The sequence below is a fragment of the Dipodomys ordii genome, unplaced genomic scaffold (assembly GCF_000151885.1).
Source record: "Dipodomys ordii isolate 6190 unplaced genomic scaffold, Dord_2.0 Scaffold17, whole genome shotgun sequence".
NCBI lineage: Eukaryota > Metazoa > Chordata > Mammalia > Rodentia > Heteromyidae > Dipodomys > Dipodomys ordii.
The window spans coordinates 17,466,517-17,490,179 of record NW_012267233.1 but is presented as its reverse complement, the minus strand read 5'-3'; the positions used below and the strand labels follow the sequence as shown (position 1 = coordinate 17,490,179).

The 23,663-nt window shown below is 37.6% G+C and overlaps 1 protein-coding gene across 3 annotated transcripts in view; it reads right to left on the bottom strand.

Annotated features, from left to right (window-relative positions):
* Runx1t1 (runt-related transcription factor 1; translocated to, 1 (cyclin D-related)) overlaps nucleotides 1-23,663 on the bottom strand; it is a 122,467-nt gene that overhangs the window by 39,061 nt on the left and 59,743 nt on the right. For all 3 annotated transcript variants that reach the window (XM_013012568.1, XM_013012569.1, XM_013012570.1), the window contains exons 5-8: nucleotides 23,351-23,532; nucleotides 9,739-9,989; nucleotides 4,495-4,580; nucleotides 3,759-3,960 (exon numbers count right to left, since the gene is read on the bottom strand). In XM_013012568.1, the coding sequence (XP_012868022.1) occupies nucleotides 3,759-3,960; nucleotides 4,495-4,580; nucleotides 9,739-9,989; nucleotides 23,351-23,532 (721 nt within the window). The remainder of the gene's footprint in view (nucleotides 1-3,758; nucleotides 3,961-4,494; nucleotides 4,581-9,738; nucleotides 9,990-23,350; nucleotides 23,533-23,663) is intronic.

The window sequence follows — 23,663 nt, the reverse complement described above, 5'->3', positions numbered from 1 at the left end:
TAAGAGTTAAAAAAAACAGAAATAGTAGATGTATATCATGGGATATAGGAAAATATGCTTATTTCACACATAGTGGGTAAATAGTTTAAAAGTAAGATATATGCAGAAATCTAAAATACATACATACCATTTCAAAGAAGAGAAAGAAAATAATGAGGAAAACACAGGCATGGAGGTGTGGCACAAATGGTACAGAAACAACTAAACACCATTTAAACCCTGAATTAAAACCTCAGAACCACTAAAGGAAAAAGAAAAGTAGATGGGATAAATGCATTCATATTTCAGAGCTTTATATCTTACCATGTCCTTAACATAAGCATTAGATAATTTTAATCCTATCTAATCATAGGAAAAGACTTATAAAAATAGAAAGATGGCTCATAATGAACTATAGAGAAAGTCTAGAATAGTCCAGGACCAGAAAAAGAAAGTAAAAGAGACTTATTAGTCAGTAATCTCTAATCCTTTCATTATATACAATTGATGCACTCAATTCCAAAGCTTGAAAGGCAGTCTTAGAAAGTACTTTATATAAACAATCGTGGTCCAGGATTACAAACTACCTGTCTTCTTAATTACAGCCATACCTAGCTCCAGAAAATTAAACATTTCAAAATCAACCAGCAAGGACACACAAACAAAATGTTCTGCTAAGACCTGCAAATTGTATAGCTTTTGGCAGTTATGACAGTTAATAAGTAATCTTGGGTTTTTCTATCCACAAAAAAACATGACCATTTTGATAGTCCAAAGAGATGTTGTATTTGTCACTTTAGCGCATAAGAGCTCTAAGACAAAACATCTCTGCTTTACCGAGAATACAAATTTGTCAAACACACTAAAGCAGTATAATGTGTGGCCTCTTATAGAAGAGTTTCATGTAGCACAAAAACTGAAGTCATCTTGCTTCTGGAGAACAAAGTAAATATCGGCATCATCAGGATCTATGAATGTGTGCATCACTGTAGTGATTGTGCCCAAAGCAGCCAATAGCAACTCATAGAGGGCACCCAATCTATTTCTGAAACTTTGCTTTTGCAGCGGGCAACAGATATAGCAACAATATCAGTTTGTTGACCGCACTGAACTGGCTGTCTTGTGCCCATAAAACTCGTTAGTTATGTCCTTTCCCATCTCTTCCAATAGATTCTCAGGTATAGGAAGCAATACAGAGTATCTTTCCTTGCTCAACTATGAGCAAGGAAATATATTTCCTTGTTCAACACAAAACCTGACTTGGGAAGCAATCAGTAAGTAAGTGCTGATTCGAGGTGTACCACAGAGAAAAGCCAAACTATAAATTATTTTTAAGGCTTTCAATTTTTGTCTACATTGGGTGGTTACAAATATCCCCCTTTGTTTTTTCCTGGGCAAATTTGCCACGATTAATCATTTTTTTGTTCACAGTAAGAAAATTAAAACATGATGTTTATTATACTTTACTCCAAATAGCTTTGTTTAGATGAATACTGATTCAAATCATATTTAAGTCTGATTTTATTTCTTGTCCAACACAATTTGACAAATATTTGTTTGTCTTTAAAAATCTTTAGGCTGATTGCCAGTTGCACACATCTATATTATTAGCTACTCAAGAAGAGGATTGAGATTTGAAGTCAGCCCAGACTGGAAAGTCTGTGAGACTCCTACCTCTAATGAACTACCAAAAAGCCAGAAGTGGAACTGTGGCTCACACAGTTAAAAATCCTCAGGGACAGTGCCTAGGCCTTGAGTTTAAGCTCTAGGACCAGCACACACATATACACATATTCTTTAGAATAAGCCTGTGGAGTAAGTTAAGTGGCTAGAATCTTTATTTTAATAGTTATTATAGTAATGGACATTCCACGTTCAGGGATTAGCAGAAATCCACAAAGAAAAAACAAACAAACAATAAGCTAGGAATATTTCAAATAATAAAAATAATATGACTAATAGACAAATCATATACTTCAAGTTTTTAATTTTTGCTCATCAGCTAAATGTTTCCACTACTTGTCAAAGTCATATGCTTAATATCCATTAGTTTTGTCTTGTAGCAAAGACTGTAATCTAACCTGAATTGGCTGACAGTTCAAAGCTAAGCATACAAGATGAAAGCCTAAGGATCCACACAATTCATTGCCACCAAGTTTACTCTGACAACTCATCCAAAGAATGCCACCAATATAAACAATGGAATCTTATTATCCATTTAGGTAGAAGTTTGCAAGCCATGCAAAAAGTATTTTCAAGTTGAAGATGTATTTCAATATCTGAGGAGTTATACCCTATTTGCAACCTCACAATCCCCAAAGATCAATAGGAAATAGAATTACAATACTAGCACTTAATAATAGTCTCATTACATATAAGTAGGATTCATAAAAGCATGATTAAGAAATCTAAGATCAAATCACTGGAAAAGAACTAAGTTTCATCTCAATTTCCAAGGCATACAAGCAAACTGTACTGCTTTTAGGTCATTGGTCTAGAGAGGGTTTGAAGTTTGGGGTGTTTTATTTTCTTTTATAAGCTGCAACTACAAATCGACTGTCTTAGAGACTGTATATCAAAATGAAAATTAGAAAACTGCCAGGAGTCCATGGCTTACAGTTTTAGTCTTAGTTCCTCAAGAGGTTGAAACCTGGAGAACCACAGTTTGAAACCAGCCCAGGTAGAAAAATCTAAAAGATTACATTTCCAAACTTATCAAGCAAAATGCTAGACTGGACTTTTGGCTCAAATGGTAGATCACCAGCCCCAGAACCAGCACATAAATAAGAATACACTGCATGTGTGTGCAGTGTGGAAAAAAATCTTCTATATAGTTTGTCAGAAGTACAGAAACCTGTACTTCTGGCTTATGCCTATAGCCTCAGCTATGTGGGAAGTATAGGTAAAATGATGGCAGTCTGAGACCAGCCTGGGGAAACGTGTAAGACCCTGTCCAAAAAGTAACTAAAGCAACAAAGGCTGGCATATAGTTCAAGTGACAGAGTGCTTGAAAGATACTCAAACTCCAGTACTGCCAAAAGAAAAAAGAAAACAAAAAAGTGTGCACATAAAATTGTGCACAGAAGCCCCAAGCACATTCCCTGAGCTGGTGTGTTTGCAGGTTTCAGGCAGAGTCCAAACAGTTATACTATGAAGGAGCACACATGATGTACACACAGTGTACATCAACTGTCAGCCTTGAACCTCTGCCATAAGCCCTGTCCATTCATCTGCAAAAAGAGTTTGAGTTCAGTGACCATTTCTTCATCAGCCACCTTCCTGAGATAAACTGTATAGGAAGAACATTCACTCTTCTTAAATTCCCGGAGTATCTTTGTGTGTGTGTGTGTGTGTGTGTGTGTGTGTGCACGCGCGCGCGCGCGTGCATGTGTGTGCGTGTATGTGTGTGTGTGAGAGAGAGAGAGAGAGAGAGAAAGAAAGAAAGAGAGAGAGAGAGAGAAAGTCTTGGGGCTTGAACTGGTGCTGTTTCTGGGCTTTTTTACTCAAGGTTAGCACTACAACTTGAGCCACAGCGCTACTTCTGGTTTTTGGTGGTTTTGAAGATAAGAGACTCAGGGACTTTCCTTCCTGGATTGGGGAATCCTCAGATCTCAGCCTCCTGAGTAGCCAGGAGGTAAGAACCACTGTTCCCCAGTCCCTGACAGCATTCATTGAAAAATGAATAAATAAGTAAGTAAATAAATAAATCCTGTTAAAAATAATGTTGATCCAGAGTGTAAGAAATATCTATTGAAGATGCTCATCTAGAGAGAAGGTACCTAATGCAACAGGGTCTGGGTTGACGGGACTCTGTTGTCTGGAATGGCTACTGGTACTACTGCCACCTTTTTTCAAGTCCTCAGCATCACTGTAGCGACGGATCCAGTAATTCAGTTCCTCCCGGTCTGCTTCCTGACATCGCCTCAGGACTGTGAGAGATCGCCGTGTTTTTTCTACCATGTCCATGATGCAATTTAACAGCTATGTGGGAAATGGGGGAAAGAAAGAATACAACAATCACCATGAGTTAAAGAAGTTGAGGACTAATGAAACTAATTATTCGAGGATAGTGAAAGAAAACACAATATTTTTTTTCCTGAAGGCTTCGGTCTGATCCTTTAAACTGTTAGATTTGAAATTAGACCTAACAGGTGTACAAATACAGCAGAATGAGACAATCAAGTAAGAGTATTATTGTGAATCAAGAGAGACAGGTGTTTTTGTGTTAAAAGTATTACACCCACCATGTTTATCTTTCCAAATACTGAGTATATTAGTGTATAAACTAATGACCCTGTACTAACATGCTAATCTGTCTTTCTCCAAGATCTAAATATTTCACTTAAGAGGTTTTCAAACCAATTTGGAAATCAAGTCCCATATTCTATTTCACAAGGTCAGAATTATTTTTTTAAGGAGAGCAGGACATTGAAAAAATATCAAAGCATCTCCAAGCTTTTCTCTTGTCAGATGTTTTCAAAAGACTTTTAGCCTAAGTGACTACTGATATCTTACATGATCAAGATGTTTCCACTCTTCTGCCCATTCTCTGTCTGTTAGTCTGTGATCGATCATTTCTTCTTGACGCGTGCCATGCAACCCTGCAAATGTAGAGAAGAAGGCTTCATCACCTGAAAGCACTCAGTGTACCATCCATATGCTAACACGTTACACAACCACATCCACACAGGCAAAATCAAAGCTGAAAACATATATATTGTTTTTTGGTTAGGAGACAAGAAATGTTTGAACTTTCTAGAAGGAAATTTAGAGATCATAGGGCTAGAATCCTTTATTTTACATATGGAAGGATAGAGTAAAGTGATGCTAAGTTTAGAGATAGTTATCGATATAACAATCCCTGATTGTTAATAAAAATATATTATACCAGGCACGAGTGGTTCACATCTTTAGTCTTAGCTACTCAAGAGGCTTAGATCTGAGGAACAAGGTTCAAAGGTAGTCTGAGAAGGAAAGTCTGTAAGACTCTAAACTCCAGTTAATCACCAAAAAACTGAAAGTGGAGCTGTGGCTCAAGGGTTAGATAAAGCAGGAAGTAGCCTTGAGCATGAAAGCCCAGAGACAGCAGGACAGCACCCAGGCCTTGAGTTCAAGCCTCAGAAAGACCAGCACAAACAATAAATAAACAAACAAGCAAACAAATAAATAAGCAAGCAAGCAAATATTAATAGTCTGATATAGTGTAAAGGAAGGACCTTGAGTTCAAGGTTAGCTTGCCACACATCATGAGACCCTGCCTCAAAAACAAAACAAAGAATGAAATCAATCCTTAGCAAACATGAGAAACCAGCACTGGGTTTTTTTGTATTTAGAGTAATAATGTAGCTTAGTAGTAGATGACATGTTTAGAATGTGCAAAACTCAGGGGTTTAATCCCTAGCAAGAAACAAAAAGTCTTCATGACTGAAGCCACCAGCAAGCAGTATGTGGTCTCAAATATGGCTGTCCTGAATTAAAAATATAAGGCAGAATAAGTAATGTTACATGAGCAGGGATATGATTTTCCAAAACAAGCAAGATTAAAAAAACTTCAAATTTCAGCAGAAATTTCAATGATAAAATCAGGCCATTGAAGAAAGAGTTTGGATAAAATAAAATTTGCCTACATGCTTTCAATTTATGAAAATAAAAAAATTAAAACTGTGTGAGATATTCTTTATGAAGAAAATCAACATACCAGTTACAATTTGACATATCATAGGGTCAAGCCAAGAAACTAGAAATCTTCATTTAAAGACTGTGAGCATCAACACTCCTCAGAATCACAGTGATAGTACTGTAGAAAAGTAACCTATGATGTTTACCAGTTAGCAACAGTATGAAAGAATGTAAGCAGTTACATGAAATGCTCACCAGAATACTTAGTCTGTGTGTCTCACGACCATGATGGACTAGAAGGCTATGACTAGATGTCAGAAGATGTCTCTTCAGACTTGTGGGCAAATATCTTTACATTCTACTCTGAAGAGAAAGCCTTGGTTCCTGGTATTATTTTCCATTTAAATGACTCACACTTTTCTTTTGGTAACCATTCCTCCATTTCTACCTTCAACAGCTAATTAAATTGGGCTTAGTATGGGCCTTTAGACAGGGATTATCTGAGAGTATTATGTAAGAATTACATGCCAATAAGTTATAAGACAGCGTATCCACTTTTTGTGCTGTCTCAGTGGTTATTAGTCTTTTCTTTTAGTTATTTTAGAGGATTAAAAAAAGATGTCACATGACTCTATCCTGCTAACCACAAAAGAAGTTTTATTTATAACTAATAGAAGTGAACAAATTGATGAAAACTCTTTCTCAGGCAAAAAGAACCCTGATAAATACAAAGCACTTTGAACCATTCCTGTCCAATTAGAACACACTCAAATACACATTTTAAAATTTAACATTGTCAATGCCACCTATTGGCAAAAAAGTAAAACTGCAAATATGTATTACTAATTTGCATAATAGAAAAGACATTGGGAAAGTAATATTTGTTTCTGCTCTGTTTGTTGTGACTGTTTCATGTTGAAATGTTTGCAAATATGTAATTTTTGTTGACTTACTTCTTGCCTGTGTTTTAGAGGGAAAAAACAGTACTGTTAAAATTAGTCATCACTGAAACAACCAGGAAATGATAAGAATAAAAATATGACAGGGAATTCCAAGACAGTGGCATCTAACTATTTATATTACTTTAAAGACCAAGAGCTATATCCATATCAAAGGCTTCAAAAATTCTGCCAGACACTAATGGCTCACATCTATAATCCTAGCCTTCTCAAGAGGCTGAGATCTGGAGGATCATATTTTGAAGCCAGGGGGGGAAGATAAGTCCATGAAATAACAGCAAAAAGCTGTGGATCAAGCAGTAGAGCACCAGCCATGAGCAAGGCAAGGCAAGTAAACAAGAGGCCCTAAGTTCAAATCTCACCAAAATTCAGCGACTGGTTCAATAATCATACATGCTTTATATAACATTTGAAATAACTAATGAGCCACATTATGACTGTGGCTAATTAGAGTCCATACTGTGCACAATGTTAATCTTTATCTCTTTTTTTTCAGAAAGTAATAGCATTAAAAATGTTTGATCCCAAGTATTTGGTTATGAGTTATAGGATTCATTCACAGCTTTTGAACTCTCAAAGACAAAGGTAGGATAAAACCTTTGGAAGGAAACAATAAAGTGAATAAAAAGTTTACATGTATTATTTTCTCTATTTCACATATATAAATATTCAGCACTATACAACTTTTATTTATATTTATATCACCAGAGGGATATAGTGGGAAAAACAGCTCATAATCATTAAAGAACATATTTTCCATTTGTGAGAAACGGCACTAATGTTAAATTTCAACTGTAGTTAGATTTTTAGAAGAATTTATCCAAGTATGCTGAAATTCTAAGCTTAGTTATAAGCCAATACTACTTACAAAGTTGTTTTATGAAAGGATTCTACTGGGCATATGTCCCTACACAGAATAGACACTTATAAATCATACCAGACAAAGTATACCTTTACGACAATTTTTACATTCTCAAAATGGCAGCCTGATATACCATCATAATTTGTTACGCACATGTCAAGATTTTATTTTACAATTAACACCCTCTAAACTCTTGCCAGACTTTAGGGATGGCTAAATAGCTGTACATATTTATAGAGATTAGCGCTATTAGTTTTACAAGCTAATATAATTAAAAGGTAAGGAACATGGCTTGAAGAAAAATCACATAAAACCCATGAATACAGATATAATTTATAAAAGCACATTTTGCATTATTGGATGAAAACATAATCATTGTGTCTAAGCGTAATTACTTCCTTGCTGATAACTTTATAGTGCATAGTACCTAATATTTCATGAGACTGTATTTGCAGCCTGAGAAGCAGGGCATTTCCTCACAGCTACAACTGGGATCTCTTGAACTGGTCTCACAGGACGGATGGCTCCACTGCTATTTAAAAGTGGGCAGTCATGGTTTTCTAGCTTTAAGTCATAAATCAATGGTAAGTGAGATGCATAGAAGGAGCTTGTTATCACATTTGATTTTTGAGGCCAAAATATCAATCTGGACTAAGAAATAGCACAACCACTTTTGAAAGCTCTTCAGAAATGGTACCTGGGAGAGCATTAGACAGATTGCCTATTAAGAAAGCACAAATAATATGCTTAGCCATTTGTCTGACACACTATATAAATGTAGAAACTACTGTTGTAAAGAACCAAAAGTAACAATTTACTATCTCACAACCAAAGCCTCAATCATCTCCCCTCTCCCCCACCCTAACACTGACTCAATGTGTTTTTTAAACATTTGGTTGAGGGCTATGTATAGAATAGAAAAAAAGACCCTACAGATGCCAGTCCCTGTTTGTTAGTAACCTACTTGGAAATCTCACATACACTTCTGCATATCCATCTACCTTCCTAGAAAAAAAAAAAATCTGTCACTATGATTCAAGCAGTAGATGACTGGTTGGCTACGTTCCCCAGAGTTTTGCATTCTCTGCTCCATTTTCTTGCTTTCCATTTGGACTTCATCCTTTGTTTGTTCTAGTATCCTGCCCACCAAATCGCCCATGTCAGTGAAGTTTGCCAACAACTAGTTATGCAATAAAGGAAGGCCTGCTGGTGGATGAACGAAACATAGGAGATGGGAAAAGGAAAGTGGGCTGTCTGTCCATTGCTCTCAGTCAGACTGGGCATTAAGAATTGAAGGTGTCTGAAGAATGGTACACTTACTAACCACCTGATATTAATCACATGTCAAACTTACCTCATCAGTTTCTCCTCTGATATTTCATGGGAGACACTTGTTTTCCGAAGGCAATGTCTATTTAAAAGCTTTACCTCCAATAATTTTATGCAATGAAGTAATGGATAAAGGCAAATAAAACATATATTTTCCAAACTCACTCCTTCTATATTCTGCTGTTTGACAACACTAACGTTAATCACTGGTATTTTTAAGTAAAGAAGCAAACACTCCTGAAGTAACACATGTCAAATTAAGCCACAAACAGCCTTTCATATCAAATCCTGAAATGTGAAATTTCATGGAAACTTGAAATATAAAAGTTAACTTTCAAGCCAAAAATCTGATGAAAGAAGAGTTTTAGAAAATTTATCTGTGGAAGTGAAGTGCATATGAAATCCCTCCTATGAAGAAAAGAATTCAAGCTAAAATTCCATTTGTCTTTATTTCTACAACTAAAAGTTTTATATTAAGTTTGATGTCCTCTTCCACACACAAAAAGAGTTAACCTGATACCTTCAATAATATAAATGATTGCTGTGTGATTCTGTAATCCTAGCTACTTCGGAAGATGATATTTGAGGATTGAGGTTCAAAGCCAGCCTGAGCAGACAAATCAGAGAAACTCTTATCTCTAGTTAACCAGCAAAAAGCTGGAAGTGAAACTGTGGCCCAAATGGTAGAGCATTAGCCTTAAACAAGAAAGTCAAGCGACAACACAAGTCTCTAAGTTCAAGCCCAGCATTGACACACACGGGAACATGCACGCATACAAACACACACACACACACACACACACACACACACAGAATTATGAGCAAGACAGCATGTCATTACCAGTTTTCTCATAAAGGAGACAATATAAGGAAAGAAGAAAGTAATTTTTCAACCCTAGTAGATGTTATATCTCAAATACAGCTGAGAAATGATCACTCAAGTCTTCATACATCCAATCCTTAATAAAAAGAACACATCCTTCATCTTACCCATAGGTCTGTTTCTGTCCCTGAGGTCCCTGTGGCTGGGGTGTCGATAGGAGTCCCTGTAGTGGTGGGCAATGGCCATATCGTCCAAACGGTAATGCTGAGGTGGAGGTGGGGTGGGGTGAGGCAGGCCATTTGGCTGGTAGGATAAGCCATTATTTGGACTGTACCGCTGGCCTGGGCTAATAGTGCATGGCCGCTTGCTTGGGTGTTCTGAGTGCAAAGGCTCTCTGTCAAAGCCATTTTCTTTGGTTCTGAGGGGAGAAGAGAAAAAAAAGAAAATTTGTTTTACAAAGGACTCAATAGCCAGCATCATTCAGATATCCATGTCTGAGCTTGTAATATCAAAAGAACATTCCTTTATTGGCCAGAAACTTTCAAAACTCAGCTTCCCAGAAGACCTGGGGGAATTCCCTGAAATCCAGGCTGAAGCCAAAAATGACTGCATGACTGACACTGGAGAAAATGCTTCACTTGTCATCAAATTAGCAAGCATACTGCAGTTGCAACTCATGTGTATAAGTTACAAATATAAGGCTACCCAATAGCCTTCTGTAGATCTATTTCGCGCAAAGAAGAGTACTTGATTTCTACAAGTTGCCCTAAGAACAACTGTATCAGATTAAGATTCATCAGCGTAAAACATCACCACTCTCTAGATAAATATGGTACACCTATTCCACCTGGCATCTGATGTTCATGTGAGAGAACACGTCAGTAGTATGTTGTCCACTACCATAACCACATGCAGCAGTTTAAAATGCAAGTTAATTATAACTAAGTAAAGCTTAAGTCCAATTACCTAGTAGCAGGTACTCAAGAACCACTCATGGCTTTTAGAGGTTACAGAGTGGATGAAAAAAACACAACACATTTCCATTATTGTCCACAGTTCCATTGGAATACCATAATCCAAGTGAGCAAGATGTCCCCAATTATATCTTGAGTCACTAACATATCCAATCACCAGTTGTCCAGATTGCTGGGATGAGAAGGAAGACCTAGGTCACTGCCTTTACCCTAATATTGAGAAAACACATACCGAGAGAGTTTGCACATCCTGTGTGGGGTCACCAGGTCTTACAACAGAACAGGCGCACCCTGACTGCACCTCACCCTAAGGTCCATGGATCTTTGAACCTGGCTTTCAGAGGAATGCATTCAATATGTAACTAATCTCAGCTCTTGGGTTCTCAAAAGTAGGGCTAAAAGAAAAAAAATATTTCCTGGCTAAATATATATCTCATTGCTGAGAGACTCTTCAATATAGAGATAGAAACAAATCATCTCCAAATTCAACTGAAGTTACAGTTCTCAAACTAAGTTTTCACTCAGCAGCTGGCCATCCTCATCAAACTAGCACTTTATCCATAGACCTGTGGGAGCATTTTCCCAGGGAAATTCCCTCCTAAGAATCCTATCAATTCACAATGGCTCCAGATTCCCATGAGCCTTCTTTGTTGAAGTTGTTAAGATGATAGTTATAGAGGTGTTAAGACACTTCTGCTCTCCTGGCACTTTTTTATCTGATGATAATACTAGAGAGGAACATCTGGATGGAGATAACCAGGGATTATCAGGATTTCACCATGCCTGTCCTTCATTTCTATGGGGGTAGAGTCCCAGTAACAATTCATTCACACCAGACTGAGAAGGATAAACAAGTTAGAGACAGAAGCATACGCACCTAACGAATGGAGGGAAATCTGTAAAGTTTAGTACACAGGCTATAGCATATGGCCACCATGAGCACTGTTCCAGAAATAGGAGATTGGCCAATACTAGAAATGACAGCACTGCATGGTCCCCACAAAAGTGGTATCCAGAAATCTCAATGCTGTTCCCATTAAGTATGTGTCTGAAACATACTGACTCCATACATATTGATCATTGGTATCAGACAAAAACACCCAGTATAGCTCAGACATTACCTAAATGCATTGCTTTAAAATAATTTTTAAAAGTAAAAGGAAGCATAATAGGTATTGATTTATCCTCTGACTATGCTTATGTAATTCTAATCTGGATTTTTCACATCCTATATATTTCTGAATAATACATTTCGACATTCAATGCATATTTACCAGCATAAATCAATTGGAAAATAGTGGAGACTATATTAGTAACTATGAACACAATGCTAACACAGCACCTACCTTACTGGCAGTGAGGTGTAATGGAAAGAGCACTGGACTGGAAATCAAGAAAACTGAGACCTAGTCCTGGCTCTTCCACGACTAGCTGTATGACCTTGGACTTAACCTCTTGGGACCTCAGTTTGCTCATCTGTAAAATGAAAGGGTTGGACTAGATCAGTGGTTTTCAAACTCAGCTTTCTGAGGGGGCTTACAGGATTCTATAGGCAACAAAAAACGTTTTCCCTGACCAATCCAGATTCAAGGGGCCAAAGAAACCCACTTATTCTAATCTGTTTCAAAAATCGGGGTTGTGCTTAATATTTAATTTTTAAAGGAAAAAGTCTGTTTCTAACATCAAGTTTGAAAACCACTGGGACTAGATGGTTTCTGAGGTCTTTTCTGGCTTGAAAACTTGGCAATTGTTTCCAGTTATAATTATTCTATACAGCTAAATCACATAGTTATTTAGATCAAAGCACAAAGAGTTAATGCTTCTCTCACCAAATCATATGCATGCAAGTCAACCAATCTCTATTCTTTGCTTTGAACATTTTATTTCTTACAGTAGATTTTTTGAGTGAAATTTTAAAGTATCTTCCAAACATCTCTGAGCAGCTCTTGTAGCATTTCAATATAAAAACATCCATTTGTATCCAACTAGCCCAACTGATGGTTTCTCCTGTCCATTTTAATGATATCAACAGCATTTATCCCTGAAAGAATCCTTAACAGAGTTCTAATGGCTGGATATGCAATTTCTCTCCTTCTTCAAATGAGCCTTCTGGTCAGTATTATTACTTTCATGACCCAATTGTATTTGAGGAGAAAAGAGCATTTTTCTAACCCCAACAACAGCAATGAAACAGAGGCAGTAATGTCTTGAGAGGCAGGGGTTAAGTCTTAAATTTGCCTTCTCCCATTTTTCAGTTCTTTATACCCTACCAGCCTGTATCCCCATACTCTTGAGAGCTAGTCACATACAAAGTTCATCACTTCAGGAACAGCTATATTTCACAGCAAAGTACTGACGACTCCTATGACTCCTAGAAATAAGGCTCTAAGAGTTCTGCCTCGCTGTTGTTCCCACCATTGGTGTCTAAATATAAAGATGACGCATGCCAAAGGCTATTTGTCTAGAGCATAATTAAAACAAGTTGGTTGTTGTTTGTCTCTTTACTTCTTTCTTCTTCTTTTTATTGTGTCAGTCTTGGGGCTTGAACTCAGGGCCTGAGTACTTTCCCTGAGCTTTTGTGCTCAAGGTTAGCAATCTACTAGTTGACACACAGTTCTACTTTTGGCTCACAGTAGTTAATTGTGGGTAAGAGTACCATGGGCTTTCCTTCCCAAGCTGGCTTTGAACCATGATTCTTAGAGCTCAGCCTTCTGGGTAGCTAGTGTTACATCCGTGAACCATTGACACACAGCTAGATTGTCAAAGTTTTACTTGTTGAACTTTTGAAAGCATATAGGGAAAAGGTAAATACTTTTCACTGTGCTATATAAACCTGCCTTTGAAGTAACTCAAACTCTGGAAGAATAGAATTTCTAACCGAAATGTGGCAATATATAACTATCTATCTATCTATCTATCTATCTATCTATCTATCTATCTATCTATCTATCTATCTATCTATCTGTCCGTCCATCCATCCATTTATGTTTAGTGTTCAGTTCTCAGTAGCCCATTCTGGTTTACAACTCATCAACCACCTGCCTCATCCTCCTCAATGCTGGGATTACATGTGTGTGACATCCCACCCACCTTTGGTTTATTTTTTAAATCTATGGATATTCTGTTTCCCTACAAGAAGACATTATTCTGAATATAATTTCACCTTTTCAATACTTAGCCTAATTTCATCTTTATTAAGGTCAGACATCCTAAGCACAGAAGTACCCAAAGGCTGCATTTATATAACCTGATTATTACTTAACTTTCTCGCTAGAGCTTACTTCCCAGTAAAAATAAGGCCTGGAAAATGATAATGGTAGCCTCAGTTTGAATCAGCAACTTCATCTGTACCTTACTCCATTGGAGGCCACAGTTCTTCAGCTCCTCAATAGGTCAATTATTTGAAAAAGAAAGCAAACACTTTTGAAAATTCTTTATGAAATATCTAACAAGGTATGATTAGCTAGTGTTCATTGATAATTTTTGGTAACACTGTAATAAAATAGGATAGCATTCAAGAAAAAGAAAGTGTAAAAAAATCGACTATAAAGTTTAGATGACAGGTGGAATGAGAGAATAAATCTCCTAAGTAACAAAAGTACATGTAAGGTTTCTTTCCCCTTGATGAAGATGTTTTCACATGGGGAAAATACTAATGCAAAAATATCTCAGCAGAGCACATGAATGCATGCTTGTATTCCTAGTGGTAGGGAAGGTAAGGAGGATCTAGGGTTCAAGTTCAACATGTTCTACAAATCAAGTGGGGAGGATAATCTTAGCTACATAGTAAGATCCTCCCTTACCAATGATAAACAAACAAACATAAACAAAAAAGACTTTGTGGGGCATAAAGTGGCATAGAATAATTTAAGCTCTGCAATTTCTTTTCTCTTTTTTTTTTTTGGTGGGGGGTCTGGTCGTGGGGCTTGAACTCTGGGCCTGGGTGCTGTCCTTCAGCTCTTCAGCTCAAGGCAGCGCTCTACCACTTGAGCTACAGCACAACTTCTGGCTTTTTTCTTTTATGCTTATGTGGTGCTGAGGAATCGAACCCAGGGCCTCAGGCATGCAAGGCAAGTACTCTACCACTGAGCCACCTTCCCAGCCCTAAGCTCTGCAATTTCAAAGAAGCATCCCAAATTTTAACCCTATTACTGTTTCAAATAAATATAGTATGCATCTCAGCTGTTCACTTATTTGAGTTTCACCAAGCATTTAGAAGTAGACCTATTCCTAACCTACACGTTTGATGCAACTCCATTAACATCCTCATGGTTTTCTTCATAGAAATTGAATCAAAACATCTTACAATTCATTTAGAAGCAAAAAGTGACCCTCAATATCCAAAGCAATCTTACACAAAGACAAATATTGAGGGTATCACAATTCATGACTTCCAGTTATACTATATTTCAAAGTAACCAGACATGGTACTAGCACAAAGACAGACATGTAGATTAACTGAACAGAATAAAGGATCCAGAAATCCTTGCACTCATCCCAGACAAAGGTACTAAGAAAATATTTTGGAGAAAAGACAGCCTATTTGGCAGTGCTAGAAAGATAGATATGCACATGTACAAGAGAGAAACTAGATTCCTATATAAAAAGTTAAGCATAACTGATTGAGACGATAATGTGAATCCTGCAACTTTGAAACTACTACAGGAAAACATGTGGAAAACACCTGAAGATATAAACATGGATAATACTTTCTGAATAAGAAGTAGCTCAGGAAATAATAGCAGGAATTGACAAATGGGATTACATCAATTAAAAACCTTCTGTAGAGTAAAAGAAACAATTATCAGAGTCAAGGGACAACATACACAATTGGGAAAAAAAAAACTTGCCACCTATTCATTGGACAAGGGATTAATATCCAGAATATATAAAGAACTGAAAGAACAAACAATCCAATCAATAAGTGAGAGAATTAACTGAACAGACAGTTCTGACAAATAGTCAATAAGTACATAAAACAATGTTCAACATCTTTAGCCATTAAGGAAATGTGAGTCAAAACAGTTCCGAGGGACTTAGAGATGTGGCTCAAATGTTATAGCACCTACCTTAGGTGTTGAGGGCAAACGGCCCTAAATTCAAATCCCAGTATTGCAAAAATGAATGAATGATCAAATTTTAAAACTTACACTGAGGAGCTGAGCATGCTGGCACACATCTGTAGTTTCAGTATTTGAGAGAGACTAAGATACATTGATCATGATCTCTACACCAGTCTAAGTTATATGGAGAAACTGTCTCAATAAAACAAAAACACAAACTATGTTGGGATTCCATCTCACCCCAATCAGAGTGGCTATGAGCTGGCAAACAGTAGCAAATTCTGGCAAGGATGTGGGGGAAAGTGAACTCTCACACATTGCTGCTGGGAATAGAAACTGGTGCAGCCATCATGGAAATCAATATGGAGGTTCCTCAAAAGTTTGAGTCATGTTCCTCAAAGATTTGAAAGTAGAAGGTGATGTATTTTCAGGAGGATTCAGAAGAGAGACAAGAGATAATGGTGGGATGAAAATGATAGATGTACAGCTATACATATAAATATGAAAATGTCCCAATGAAACCCATTATTTTGCAAAATTATCATGTGTTAATTTTGTAAACTAAATGCATCAATCCGGTTTTGTCTTTTTTATGCACCCCATTCGACCTTCTACCTCATCACCTAAAGAGAAACTTGAAGATCACTATACAAATTTTATTCTCTACATGTGAGTCTCCTATTGTTGATCTCAACAGCTCCTCTGGCACAGGCCCCTCCTTCCTGCCTCATAATACCAGGACGTGGCCCTGTCATACCACTACTTACTTGGCACAACAGGGGTCCTCTGGAATTGTTTGCTCATTGTCAGAATAGCCATGACCTACTCTTAGCCTGATGACTCTCGGTGATGAGCAGGAGAAAGACACTGATTTTAAATTCAGAGGGTCTAATGTTCTGTGGAGTTCTAAAATATATTCATTCCTTATTTTATTCTTCTACTTTTATATCTAAGTTTTAGGGGGCAACAGTGCTTCTGAAGAAAAGATGAAAGACATTAACAAACAGCAGATTTCATATACATGCAGTTTTGCTAAGGTTTTCCATGGGACTAAACATGGAATGCAAGGGGGAAAATCACTTTTGCGATCATGTTCACTGGACTTCATTCAGTAAGAAGGCTCTCCAGAAATTGTAAGGAAATAGGTGAGCTTAAATAAGAATTTCACATTACACATTTTCCTTTGTGTTGAATAATGTATCTGAAACAAAATAGATTACAAATTCCCCTGCCTCCTTAAAAAGAAAATCAAACTTAATTCTTCATGACAACCTGTAGTGAGTTTTGTGTTTAGCTATCACTCCAGAGCAAGTAGGATGTTCAGACGATGGAAAACAGAGAAGCAGAGGTAAGTGCCACAGATCCAGAACCCCTGGGTCACAAGAAGAGCAGAGTTCTCTCTCCAGAGCTGTTTGCTAATATCCTCAAAAGTAAATAATGACAGGCAATGTTTGCCTCTCCAGACACGTAAACATGATGCCTGGACCTTCATGGATTGCGACATGCAGGTTCATAGAGCCACCTGAGCCCTCCTCTCCCCATGGGAAGGTGGAGCTCTGTCACATGTCTCCTGAAGCTGGCCATCTGCTTAACAGTTAGACTGCCTGTTACTGGCAGTCCCTCTGTGTTTCCTCTGCCACTACTGCAGTATTCCATTTCCCTTCCCCCTGTCTGCAGCTATCCCTTCTTATTCTAATTTGTCATCACTACATTCCCCATTGGAGCACCGTCCCCTAATTTTTTTCTGGTCAGTGAACCAATCTCTGCATTTGGACTCTGGGCTGTTCATGACTATTGGCATTGTTGTATTTCAGAGCTGTGTCTTTTAAAATCAAATCCAAATGAATAAATGAGTAGATGAAGACTCTTGGTGTGTATATGGGAGTGGATATGATGGTAATTTAATACCATCATATATAATAAGTAGTTCATAATAAGTAGTTCAGTTTGAAGTACTTATTTGTTCAAGTGGGGTAGAGGCTTGTTTGCTTTGTAGTGTTTTACTTTGTTTTTGTTTCAGGTAATCAGTTATGTCTAAGGCATTCTTCTGAGCTTTGGGGAATACAAAGATGAGGAAGACATATATAACTCTCCATAAAATTATGATTTAGTGCTGCAATCAAATCCAGGGTGTTGTGCATTTGATACAAGCATACTGTCACAAAACTTCCATACTTCACTTTTTTTAAACACAGGACCTCCCTTTAACCAAGTTGCCCTGGCACTCCGAAAATTCCTACGCAATCCTTCTGAGTGCTGAGATTGCAGGCATGCACCACCACACTTTAGTTGACTTACCATAAAAGATGATCTTAATTGGAGCTATGAGATTTATAGGCTTTCATATAGCATCTGCACACAGAAGCTACTGTAGAAGTAATATAAATGTGCTATGGGAGATCAAAAGAAAAGAAGATTATTCCAGTATGTTCTCTCAAAAGAGCAAAAAGTTTGGAGTGACATGGAGTTAGTTTTGAGCTGTGGATCTGCTGTTTGCTGGCAAGATGACTCAAGGGGTTTAACTTCGAGACTCAGTGTTCTCATCTGCCAAATGGAGCTTGCCTCTCTCTGAGATGAGAGGGCTCTGGAGGGCATCCACCGAGCCAAACAGGACCAGCTTATCAAAGCACTTTGTGCTCAAGCCAGGACACTTAGATGTTGGTAGAGTGCTTTGTGCTTTGCTTTGGTGACTGAGAATCTAGGGTTAGAATCCCCTCAGTGCCTCTTATAAGTCATGTGACTACACACAGCATCCAGCCTTCCTGAATCTACAATAGCACGTTTACAAAACAAGTGCTATATGTTAATTGTGAATTAGGTAGCTCAGAGGCCTGGAATATCTTAAGTACTCAGTAGATAGTGATCATCATTACAGTATTGATGACTGAGAAGCTTCATTTATCTCATAGATAATGAGTCAGTCTATGACATGAATACAATAATGACATACAATAAATATAAAAAGAGCAAAATGAAGTGAGAAAATAGAGCTTGGTATAAGGATTTCCAAGTAGAGTCGAACCTAGTAGAATATCCATGAGGTAAGGCTACAGCTGGGCATGGTGGCATACATCTGCAATTGCAGGTATCCTGGAGTCAGCAATGAGAGGATTACAACTTGAGGCCATCCGGAGCAAAATGTTAAAGAGACGTTCAACAAACAAATTTGCTGTGTTGAGGCATGCCTATGAGCCTAGCTATATGAGAGGCATAAGTAGAAGGACTGTTACGGGAGGTTGGCCTTCAACTGACTTGGCACAAAGCACAGGAGTCTATCTGGGGGAAAGAAATGGGCTGGAGGTGTGGCTGAAATGACAGCATGCTGGCCTATCAAGTACAGGCCCTAACTTCAAATCGCAAACATAAACAAATCAACTAAGAGCAAAGCTATCAATTAAGGATATGGATGGAAAATAAAGACTCCAAAGTGTCCACTATGTTCATGCTGTGTCTCACATAATTGTAATTTAATGCTATTTCACTACAAATCCTCATAGTTGATGGACTATTGTAAAAATATAACTATAGGGGATGGCTATACACTTCTTGAAACAAAGAAATACATAAAAGATGCAATAAACAACTAGAAAGGATGGATACCATATAAAATGCCTACTTTTCCTACTAAAGGTAATAAACCATACAAATATGATTCTTATTTGCATTGTCAGCTTAATGATATAAATTCATGTGAAAGACCAAATTCTCGAAATTCCATCCATTTTACAGAAAAAGGAGAAACAAGCCTACTCAGCTTGGCTGGTAAGTGATTCAATTGTACATCTCACTTAACCAACCAGCTCAGTTCCAACATGACAGCTTTTTGCCGCTCCAGCCTTTGGCATTTTCAAACTCACTCATTAAGCCAGGAAATCAGGTTTACCATGCAATTTCTGTCACTGAAGACTCAGAAAGCCTCAGAGTACCTGATGGTGGTATTTACCTAACCTGAGTAAATTATAGAAAAGAAGTAGATGAGGGAAAGTTTAAAAGAAAACTAGTGAAACTTACCTTAAATTCTTCCCATGAAAAGATCATTTTCTGTAAATATGTTGGGTTTCTCCACTAGGGTGGAGTATGAGTTTGAACATACTCTCTGGGGGTGCTTTCCTCAAGCATAAACAGGAGTTGGCCTTGTGTACACAATCCCTCCCACTTGACAGACCATGTGCTTCTAAGGCCCAGACAAGTATTATTAAAGAAAACCTTTCATTACTGGGGAAAGAGGAAGTGCATACGAATCCAGCTATCTGATCTCAGTGATAAAGTGCAGAAGGGTTGAATGGAGGGTAATGCTAAGCACAGTCACACACAGAAAAATGATGGCATATAAAGAGAAGGTTACTTCAAGGAAGGGGACAGCAAATAGCTAAAACAACCAAAGATGATTTAATGGGGTTTCCTTAGTAAGAAATTCTTGAGTCAGAGGTAGCATAGCTGATGAGATCACAGAATTAAAGGCAAGTATGACATCAGATAAAGCATCTATGTCAACACCATGAGAAAGGAAAGAGTTCACGGTAGAAGGCTAGCCTTGAGCAAAGAGCTCATGGACAGCACCCATGCCCTGAGTTCAAGTACCATGAATAGAAAACAAAGAGAGCAATGGTGGTTAATATAAGAAATTTTCCCAAACAATCATTTTAATCGCCTTTGCAGTCTCTATGGGATGATATTCAAGTTCTTCTTTCTCTCCTCAGGCCATATGAAAGCATTCATGGTTTACCAGTCAATGCAGGGAGCTAGCTCTAGAAAAGGCTCCCATCCCTTTCTTCAACAAGTCCCTTCATAGAATTGCAAGACTCAAGATCTCAAGATCTAGTGTAAATAAAGAACTTTTTCTTTTCTACCCTCAGTACTCTGATCCTCTAGAATTCAGTCTCCAGAAAGCTAGCAGTACAAGTGTGAGCCACTGGACCCAACTTTAACAAAATAACAAATCTGAATTCTTTCTTTACATGTTCTTAAATAAAAATTATTATTTTCTAACCTGAATTCTAAAGTGTTCTACTTTAGATCTCCAAGTTCGGTATTATTCAGGCACTCTCCCCAGAGCTATTTTTTGTTAATGAAACATGAAAAGATTTCAATGTTTCATACAGAAAAAAAGTAAAAGAAAAATTCAAAGACTCCCTTGGAGCATAGAGATTTCTCTGGAGACAACAGGTAACTAAAAAAAGAAAACAATATAGTCTAGTCAGTGACAATATTGAAGAGTGAGAAGAAAGCTGAACTTGCCAACGGCTATCCCTGAGTGTTGAGTACATTAACTCAGCAATCGTCACAGAATTTAAACTCCCAAAGTTGTAAACAAAATATAGAGTGCTCTTTTGTTCGTGACATGGCATGAACAAATTACCAAAATGTGTTTTCTCCTCAGGTGTCAGTTTTTCCCTCTTTTAGTGACTGATGGCTCCCAGTGTTATTACAGAAACAGATTGATCTTTTTAATGAGCCAGTTTAATAGACTCCAAAATTTCACCGTGGCTGCTCATCCATGTCAGACCATATGCACCAACAAAACATCCAGTAAAACAAAAAGCTCGGCTGTCAGACAGCTCCATACTCAATAAAATTTCATATAGTAGTACTGGATATACAAATAAATAACCAGAGAAGAAGAAAATGCATATGGAAACAAGACACAGGAAATATATGCAAAAAATAATCTAGAGACTCATATTTTCTTGGCTCTGCACAAATTCCCACAAGATAAAATGTATTTACAAAACATATTCTCATTACCTTTCCTCCTAACTTATTTGTAAATAAGGAAACTTACTAATTTTGCTGTCTTTCCATTATAACATATAGTTTAGGGTTTTAATTGAAAAAAGAATGTCACATCCAAAGACTAACCATATGAATCCTGACTCCAGCAACTGTTTATGAATAAACACACACACACACACACACACACACACACACATACACATACACACGCGCGCGCGCACGCACGCACACACACACACACACACACCACAACCAGAGCTTCAGATCAGAATAGGAATGTTGAACATCTGTGCAATTTAATATGAACTTTTCACATCAATGTTAACATAATGCTCAGAGTTACCTCAGGATTGTCTGAGGAAAATTCTAGTTATGCCATATTCACATAAAAACTGCTGGGGAAGAGCCATTAGGGTGGGGTGGGGAAGAGGAGAAAAGAGGCAGGAATAGATAAAAATGAATCAAATCCAGTTTTTCTATACTCTGGTAAAATTACTTGGTAGTTAAGCATTCTAGCTTAGGTTGTGTCCATTTTCAAATTTGGCTGAGAGTGTATCTATGTATCACATGTTTATAAGCCTTCTGCTGTTGAACTTTCTCCTCGCCCCAAATAAAATTCCTTCTTCTCAGTTTACCACTGAGGCCTGGTTTAATACATATGATACATTATTCTAGAAACATGGAGCTGAAATGGACTCCAATTGCACAGGACCATACATGTCTATCATCTGTCCTGGAGGACCTCTTGGTGGTCAGCTTCGTAGAGACCTACCACTCAGGCATTCAACTTAACCAGTTCCCTTTGAAAGCTAACACACTGAATGTCCTATGCACTCTACAATATGACAAACACAATATACTTCAAAAGAATATGAAGTGCCGTTGGTAGATTATAGATAGACTTGAATCTACAACATATCAGAAATAAATTAATATTTAACTTTTTGCCTGAGGAATTTTAAACTATTAAGAAGTCCTATGTCTGGAGGGGAAATATTCCCAAGATCATAGCATTAAAATAACTATATGTAAACTGGCTGGCTTTTAATAACATTCTGATTCTGGTAGTCACTAATACACTTAGAGTTAAGTCAGTCACAGATAGAGGTCTCTGTACAGTTCTAAAGATCTTAAGCTCTTGTAAACCTAGAACAGAACTATCAGAATGGAAACCACTCAAAGGCTGTCTGAAATGCAGATAAAGAGAACAAATCAATAGAAAAGGAAACAAAGCAGTAAATTCTAGAATACAGTTTCAGTTATTTCTTTGTGTTGCACAAAACTATGCAAAGGTTGTTAAGGATTTATGCTCCTGTATGAGAAATAACTGTACAAGTGGCTGAAATATTCATGAAATCATTTCAACAAGATATGTGGGAATTTATGGAGTTTAATGGAGTAAAAGACCTCTCTGCATGTCTTAGAACTTGCAGTTAGGAGAGCAGAGTGTGTGGTAGGATCCATATTGGCTGATAAGTAAAAGTTTTCAGCAAAAACCTCTATACATAACTAATCTGCACTCAGTTTATCTACCTTCCTAGTTTTCTCATAGTTCATAAAGAACCTCTTACTACTTTCATTTCTGTGTTTATTGAGGAACATACACAGGCCAGTTTGAAGGAACTTGGAAAAGCAATTTCCATACCATCGGAAGACAAAATATGTGGTTGGGACAAACTTTTTTTAATAAGTGAGGCTTTTAATGCTGGCACATATCTAAAAGAGCTATCAGCATCACCTTGGAGATTTTAGTATCATTCACAGACATCTTTGGGCTTTCATGTTTGAAAGTGCAAACATTAAGTTGCACAAAAGCTATAGAGACACAGGCCAGAGATTGAATGCTCTATAAAAATCTCAGCCCAAAGCAAGATAGTCAAGACAACTATATTGGCTAGCGGCTATTCTGCAAGACATGAAGGCTAGAAGTTTGAATATGACAAAAAAAAATGTCCTTATATTACAAGAAGAAAAGACCATCATTAGTTCAGGGTCTTCCTCCCTCTCACCTGTCTGGAGTTCGCCTCTTCCCGTTTTCGTTCACATCGAGAAGCAGCTCTGAGGAGTCAACAGGGGAGGTGGTGCTGGCATCCAGAAGCAGCTGTTCATGCTGGGCGAGGTACTGGGCAGGGTTTTGTTTGGCCAGTCTTGCACAGTGGAGGAGCTCACGCTGCAGCAGGGGCAAGTTGGCCTGCAAGGGCATGACAAGAATGAGGGGGGCTCCTTCTGACCCACTTACCTCGTTAAATCTGATGTTCTCATACAGCAGAGGCAATGCAGCTACATCAATACGTGAACACTTAAGTTCAATGTCAGGAACAA